This window comes from Epinephelus moara, chromosome 19 (genome assembly GCF_006386435.1).
Source record: "Epinephelus moara isolate mb chromosome 19, YSFRI_EMoa_1.0, whole genome shotgun sequence".
Classification (NCBI taxonomy): Eukaryota; Metazoa; Chordata; class Actinopteri; order Perciformes; family Serranidae; genus Epinephelus; species Epinephelus moara.
The window spans coordinates 22,382,997-22,391,204 of record NC_065524.1 but is presented as its reverse complement, the minus strand read 5'-3'; the positions used below and the strand labels follow the sequence as shown (position 1 = coordinate 22,391,204).

Genomic DNA, 8,208 nt, shown 5'->3' with positions numbered 1-8,208 from the left:
GACATAAAGTGAAAAACAGTCAAAGTATGTCATCAGTTGTTGACTGGTGGTTATTCATTTGTAGGATTTGGCTGGCACATTCAGTCAATGTTCAGAGTCCAGATAAATCTTTGATTTAATCCAGGAGGCAGCAGTAACCTAAATAAAGTTCATGTCCAGGTGACCCAGGCTCATGGCAGCCATCAGCAGCCGGGTCTGCCAAACCAAATTGACTTTGTTTCGAGTCCACAGCTCGTTTGGGCAACGCCGGGCTCAGTACAAAGAGCGGGAGAAGCAGCAGATAATGTGTAATCCACTTATCCCAGCCAAGCCTACACACACCATTTATGGAAGTCCACGTCACGGGGTTATTTAGGATCCCTAATTCATCTAATAAAGCATGTTTGGAGGTGGAATTAAATTTGTCTGAAAGCCCTTGGTACACGTGCTATCACAAAAATCAATCACATTTCAAATGATTAAATAATGTATGATTTCATGAAATGACGTGACAAATCTGTGGAGCCACGGGTTACAAACATGCATATAATGGGGAAATTAATTCTCTCTGATGAGCATGAAATAATTATATCTAGATGATCTATGCATCATTTCATTACCCTGATGTAAAGAAAGAACATACTGAAAGCACAGCAGAATGGCTTACTGACATAATTTTTGGTTAACGTTAAAATGAGGCGATGAAACCAATAAACATCCTGTCCCTAAATGATTTTGCTTGCATTGTAGTGATCCTTTGATCATCATAAATCACATTGATTTGAGCAGAGAAATAACATTTTAACAGGATATACTTTAATTAAGAAATTATAATAATAAAGAGTACAACCTAAAAACCCAAAGAACAGTACTACGCAATACATTTACAGTCTTTAATCTATTTATGAACCCATCATTAAATAGAACCCACGCTGTCAATCAGAAAATACAGTAAATAATAAAAAACATAACAATATCCTCAAAGTAAATGTTGAGTAAAAACATTAACAAAAATAATATTTTGCGTGCAATTATTTCTTTATATGCTCCCCCTTCATTTGTATATACAGTAGCAATACTGTGTTTAACACTGAATATATTTGAAAATGGTTATTTAGAATAGAATAAAAAGGTCTGAAGATGAAAATGACCATGAGTTGCTTGAATCTGTTTCATCTGACAGGATTCTCATACCGGTGACATTTTATTGATAGTTTTGACTCATATTAAAATAAGGGCAATATGTGTGTTGAGCATCGACATCCTAGAGGATACAAAAGAGCAGCATATATTTGTAGAATATTTGATAAATAAATGTTACCCATGCATAGACTACAGTATGGCATCTCATCATCTCTCTGCATTCAGGAACCTCACCACAGCCCGGGGATGGTTGATACAGAAGACAACTCATCCAGAAAAAGTAGCAAACACAATATAGGACAAGATAACTAGGGAGGATTATCAAGTCCTGGGGTATTAATAATGGAAACTGTCCACAACCATGCATATGATGAATATTTGGCCATATTTGTAATTAGTGTGAAAAAAAAAATCCACATCACATTTAGACTAAAGAATGGCCTAACAGCAACCAGGATTTACTATTGCTATAAGTCTCTGAAACATTTCACCACATCTGGTGACATACTACGAGGCTTCTATAATACCATCAACGAGAAAGGCAAAACTGTGTTTTGGTAGTTTGTGTGTTGGGATCACAAACTTAAAGGGAGTGTGTGAGAGAGAAAAGTGATTGAAAGCACAAGGCTGAGAGCACGTTGAGGTCTGTGAACCTGAAGTCTCTTTTACGCTTAGACACGTGGAGGGAGGTTAAGTTGCAGCTCGGTCTGTGTTAATGAGAGTCCGATGTTACAGGGGACATCCCAGAATCCTTGGCAGAGTCCTGGGCATCGGCGGACGTCGGGGAAGAGACTTTCTCATAGATGAAACTGTAGAGACTGACGTCAGGTCGAGTCGTGCGGCAGTTCTTGCACACCAAACTGGAGTACTGGTTCAAAAGGTTGTACAGCCTCCCTGGGAGGGACAAGGAGGGAGGAGAAGAGAGGGGAAGACAGCGAGAGGACAGAGGGAGGGGACGGTACAGGGGACAACAGAAAGAAGAAATATGTAGAGAGATAAAACAGGATTTGAGTGAAACAGACACAAAGGACAAACGGAGAGTCAAAGTGCAAGCAAGAGAGACAGAAACTGTAACGGGGAAAAACATGAAGAAAAATGAAAGCGTGTTTGTGCTCATTTATAAATCAAGCGCACGTACACACGCACACAAGCCGTGAGCTTTTTCTCCGTAGCTCCACTTTAGGAAATGGATGGCTGGAGGGGAATTTCTCTGAAAGGCTTCAATAAATGTCAGCGGAAGAAAAATGAAAAGAGGGGGAGGGGAGAAGCTGGGGTCAGTTCAGGCAGTAATCCACTCTGCAGCTGAGGCTGAATGGATGGGCTGCGGGACGGAGATGGTGGAATAACTTAACATAGAGATGGATTGCATTCTGTTATTTATGCGTACTGTCCCCGTAATGACGCCAACAAGGACAACCTCCATGTGCCGTACGAGCCTCGCGAGTCCCATAATCCTAACAGTGGCTGATATCATCACCATTCCTGTTCATTATGCAATTTAGTGTAAGAGCACATCAGAGGCAGGGCTGACAAGAGGGTCTAACTCCCGCGACAAAAATACTAAAAACATTTGGTTTTGTGTGCGAGTCTTACCAACGGTGACTTGTCTCTCGGTGAGGAACGAATGTATTTCATGAACATCTCTCATGAGCTGAGCATCACCGAATGTGAAGTACGCCACGTCTCTCCCAGCCTCCGCGGCAGCCATCAACTGAATCAGCGCTGAAAAAGTGAGAAAGAGAATGCTAAAGGGAAATCAAGGCAACAATAATACACCGTATTAGCACCATTAGTATCCTTCCGTTTCAGAACAAAATCATAAATGTGTAATTGACCACTGAAAATAAGCTGAAGTAATTGGTCAATCAGCTGGATAAGGTACAGCTTCTGGCAGAAAAGAACGGAAGTGACAGGGGCGATTTGTATCAGAAGGGTAAATAATCCACCACTAGTAGCGCAGCCTCATCAACAGCACTCAATCTTTTAGCCCTCGCAAATTAGGTCTTAAGACCTTTAAATATTTAACAGAATGGATATTGATTCCAGATTAAAACACACAAAACAAACATCATTTGCAAAAGGTCTGTAATCTTTACAACGACATAACAGCTTGGTCTTATGTAACTACCACGTCTCAAGTCAGCTCTGGGACTATAATGTAAAATACAGTTATTGCCTTCTAAAAATACCAGCTATGCTAATTCCAGGGCTAATGGGCGGGGGTCCCCGGAAGCTAATATCAGCCTCAGAGAAAGTCCAGTGGATCTATTCATAGCGTGTTGCAGAGGAAATTAACAGCTTCGGTTGTAAATTAAACTGTAGACAAACGAAACCCATGTTGCTCCGATCACATTTACGTTCATAATGCAGGATGTGTGTGAAGATGTTGATGAGTATGAATGAGTAATAATGAGTATGAATAAAATAACAGTTAATAAAATGTTTAAGACATTGACCAGAAACACAACTGGTCAAAATTTTGCAATGCGGCGCACTGGAAAAGGACAGTAAGGAGGCCCCTGCTTGTGAAGAGTGATGTTGTGTAAGCCCGCAGAGACCTGCATCAGCCTGGATTTATGGTGTCCCTTCCCTGTAATCAATTGCCCTTTTAATGGAAAACATAAATGTGTGTCAGCTGATCAATAAAGGCAGGGAAGGAACTGATGAGTGACACCCTGGGAGAGCTACTAATTGACCAGAGGAGTTAAAGAGGGGCGGGTGCCTGTGACGGTGCCATACAGTCCATATGCAGAAAGCTGAATGTCCTTCAGCAGGAGCTTCAATGGCTGATCCAGTCTGAGCTTATATTTACCTCACACCTTACAGTTAATATTTTACTGTAAGCAACATTATGTATCTACTGACCTATATAAGTAGTACTATTTATCTTATGTATGAAAAAACAAAACTTTTTTTTCACATTTGTTGTTATACACACAGTCTTTTCCTTCCCCCTGTTTGGATGCATGTTTTAATTCAGCCAATGATACCTTTGAGCCGCGTGTCTCCACCAAAAGCTCCACAACCCCAGTTGCCTGTAGCGACTGCAGAGAGGTGCTTGCTGTTGGCGTTGTTTCGGAAGAATCCACAGTATGCCTGGGATAAAAGCACAGGGAGGAGGAGGGCAGTGTTGTTTTTAGTTAGGTGGGTTTCATATGGGTTAAACATCCAAAAAGCACAGGTTATAATGTTTCAGTGTAAGCATCAGCTTGAACCATAGGAAGACTGAAAAGTACACACAGGTGCATAATGTTTTGCCTGATTCCTCAACAGAAAAATCTGCAATAAATGACAATCCCACTACTATAATAAACCTTTATTGATCCCCAGAGGGGGAATTCAGGTGTTACAACAGCACAAAGATAGAAATAAGTACAGATTAAGAAAAAAGTAAAAAATAAAATTACAAAATAAGACTCAACAAAATAGTTATATACCTCTGGAATAAGAAAAGAAGTAAAAATATGAACTACACAAGAGCAGTTAAAGACAACATTACAATTTAAAGTGTCATAGTGTGGTTAATCAAGTTGAGTCAGCACATCCAGTGTGTATGTACACAGTGTGCACCAGAATAATATATAATGTGCAGTATAATGCTTATGTAATGCTTCTTACAGCCCAGACACACCAAAACAACATCAGAGAATGGGTGGTGATGAAGGCCGACTGCTGTGCCGACTTAGGTCGCCTGTGTCTTGAGCAAAAAGTTATACTTGAACACACTACAGCCAGCGGCCAAGTAGCACTAACATTCTGCACCTACGTGAGAGGAAATGAATCCCCATACCAGCAGGCGGCGTTAGTCTATACTGTATATGTTATTCACAAAGGGGAACTGGAAGATCGACAGGATGGATTTAAGACACTAGTTAGAAAGTTAGCACATTAACAACACAACCTGATGTTGAAAGAACAGAGGATATTTACTATGCACTAGTGCGTGGGTCGTAGTCCAAAAGCTACTTGACAGAGACAGCAAACTAGCTCAATGACGGGGCTTAACGCTATGACGCTCAATGTGTTAAACTGTGTGGAGCTTGAACTAATAACTAAGGAGAAATCTGGACCCCGTGGCTGGACCAGTTGGACACCACTGCACTAACAAGCAATAACACAAACAATTGAGCTTAAGGGTTAAAAAAAATAATCCTACCTAATATAACAAGTTTGTTTTGATCTCACAAATTTTTGACTTTAGTTGCGTGTATGTTTTTCTCACTTCAGTTTCTCTTCTTGCGCACTGAGCTGAACTGCCAGAGTGATTTCACTCATCGATAGGCTCCACCATCTCCGATGCCAATTCAACATGTTGAATTGGCATCGGAGGGACAACCCAACACTGACCGATAGCTAGTCTGCTTGATGTGTTGGGCCCTTTAGTGTAGTAGGTGTTGTGTAGTATTGGTATCGGTCAGATGAGCCGTCAGTCCTGACCTAAAGTTAGTGGTGTTACAGATCACCATGCCTTTAATTAACATCTTTGCAGGTGCACCTGGCAATATGTCAAAGTTCATAAACATGGGCTTTTAGTCGAAAACATCCTGAAGTCAAGCTTTTCTGTCACTTACTGACAATGGCATCTTTAGGAAGTTACTGAGGCTTGACATTGTTTGTCATAGCTTTTAAAGGAATGTATATGTAAGCCATATTTTCTCAATCACTGTGCAAACACAGACTACAACATCTCTCACCTTGTTGATTTCTCTGGTCATCTTCTCAGGGAGAAACTGCTCTAGGAAATGCCTGAATTTGAGAGCATCAATTGCCACAATCTCTGTACATCGTCTCTGCCAGTCATCCCTGAAAACAAAAGGCGAGCAATGAGAGAGTTGGGATTAACAATGATGTAGAAACATTCTCCTATCTTTCCTTCAACTTTTTCTGACTGACTAAATAGTTCTATGTGATAAAAAAAATACCTGGGGGTCTCATCCTTGTGACTGTCCTTCCATTTGTAACTCTCAGCGTAGCCAGAATATTTACTGTACTGTTCAGTGCCTGCAGAAAAGAAAAGGCATTACTCAGTATTCAGCAGTCGGAGCACACAGTGGGCCTAAATCTGTTTCAGCGCCTTATTTCTTAAATCACATTTAGTGCTTTTTGTGCTCCCCATGTGAGTACACAGTATCAGCTTGTATTGGATTGTCATAAATAAAGGCCATTGATTTAATAAGTAATCTGATTTGGGCTTTGAAATGAAAAGCTTTCAGCCATAGTAGGAAGAAATGGTTAGAACAGAAGAAGCCAACCTGAGCCACATTCGCAAAATGCTTGCAAAACATTCAACTCCACCGAATCATTCATCAGCTGTCGGGTTAAGACACTTCATATCAAGAAGTTAGCCTTTTTAGAGTGTGTACTGGGATATACTTGGGGTTAGAACTCGAAAGATTTCATCATTCATTACAAATACAGCTGCGCCCAATTCTGAAAATGATGCCTATTAAAGGCTCCATACATTATGCATTAGGTACGAGGAAGTTTCGCTGCACTTCAATGAAAAGCAGGTGTTAAACATGTGATTAACATAGCCTTGGGGGCTCTACTACATGTACCAGCAGAGATACGTATGCTCCTAGAAGAAAAGATGAAAAGTTATTTAAAAGCAATGCTAAATGTCATTCTTTAAAAGTATCTCTTGAAGAGCGGTAATTAAACGTTGCTTTTGCTTTCTCATAATTGACTTCATTTTATTTCAAGCATGTACCATCTGCCAATACTTGAAGTTGAAGTGTGAATGATGACTTTTTTTGTGACAAAATATGACTAAAGCTAATGGCCTGTACTGAAGCCAGGACATAATCCAACAATGACGGCACAACTCTGGGAAAATGAGAATTATGTTCCCATGAAGAGTTAAGTTTTGGCTGAGTAAGAAAAAGAACATTTATTTTAAGCATCTTGCACCACCGAAAGCCGAGCCAATCAAATGAAGTACTTTCTTCAACGCTAGCGACTCCTAACGTCTAACAACAGGCCCATATCACTCCCTCCATCAGCAGCTCCGTCCTCCTCCTTCACCTTGATCCTATTTATCCTGGCAACCAACCATGATAGCCTCCTGGGCTGGCATACAGGCTTCCATCACTAGATTACATCGTGGCCCTCTTCCTTCCGATCTGAAAACGCCTATGGACAAATCTGATGTGACGTGTAAGCTGCCAATGCACAGGAAGACCCATGTTAACACACCTCTGAAGACAAAGAAATATGATTTACTTGACAGAAGAGAATAACAAAAACAGAAGAAGAGAGATGGACATAAAGAGTCTAGAGACAGAGACCAGACTTTAAGAGGAAACACTGAATGCGTGCATGGAATATTCTGAGAGGTTTAAATGAATCTATGGCATAACTGGCCCATTCCATTAGTGGAGCGATGACCTTAGTTGGGCAATAAATTCCTTTCTGTCCAAATGTAATAAAGTTAAGTGGAGAGGAGGAGGAGGGAAAGGGGAGGAAGGCAGAATGATGGGAGGCAGAGAGGGGGACGGTGACTGACTACTGAAGGTGACTTGGAAGGGAGGGTGACTTGGAAGGGAGGGGGAAAGGAGACAACATGGCGTCATATCTGAGGCAATGCTTGGCCTGCTGAGAGGAGGGTATGTAAGGCAGATAATATATTACGTCATATAAAAGGTGAATATAATGTCAGCTGTAAGAGGTCTTAGAAACAGTGGACCAGATGACAGATTTCGCAATAGGAAAGAATCCTTATAAGAAGTTGTTTCTGAGTTAGTGAACTTTTGAATACCAGGGAGATTCCGTTAAAGGAGTTGTTTTGGTGATCTGAGGTTCTTGCGCAGTTCCAATTCTTGGAACTCAAGCGGAGCAGAAAACACTTAGGTTACAGAGTAAGTTCGGTACAATGATTCCCAAAAAATCAAACCTATTGGGACAATTAGGTCATAAGCCCAGACCTGTCTGCACACACACACACACACATGCACACAAACGAACAGACGCCCATTCACCCAAATAGTATAAAGGCATTTGAAAGTTGGATAAGCAGGGCTGTTTTCTGTCGTGTCCATTATGTGTGTTGCTGAGTGTATTCTGCAATTAAAGTAATCCCGTTGGCTG

At 40.9% G+C, this 8,208-nt stretch overlaps 2 protein-coding genes across 8 annotated transcripts in view; one reads left to right on the top strand and one right to left on the bottom strand.

Moving 5' to 3' along the window:
- chata (choline O-acetyltransferase a) overlaps positions 1-8,208 on the top strand; it is an 83,920-nt gene that overhangs the window by 35,457 nt on the left and 40,255 nt on the right. The window lies entirely within an intron of this gene.
- Positions 779-8,208, bottom strand: part of parga (poly (ADP-ribose) glycohydrolase a) — a 30,766-nt gene continuing 23,336 nt past the window's right edge. For all 7 annotated transcript variants that reach the window (XM_050071883.1, XM_050071882.1, XM_050071881.1 and 4 more), the window contains exons 14-18: positions 6,045-6,123; positions 5,817-5,925; positions 4,113-4,218; positions 2,716-2,844; positions 779-2,016 (exon numbers count right to left, since the gene is read on the bottom strand). In XM_050071883.1, coding sequence (XP_049927840.1) covers positions 1,835-2,016; positions 2,716-2,844; positions 4,113-4,218; positions 5,817-5,925; positions 6,045-6,123 — 605 coding nt within the window. In that variant the 3' untranslated portion in view covers positions 779-1,834. The remainder of the gene's footprint in view (positions 2,017-2,715; positions 2,845-4,112; positions 4,219-5,816; positions 5,926-6,044; positions 6,124-8,208) is intronic.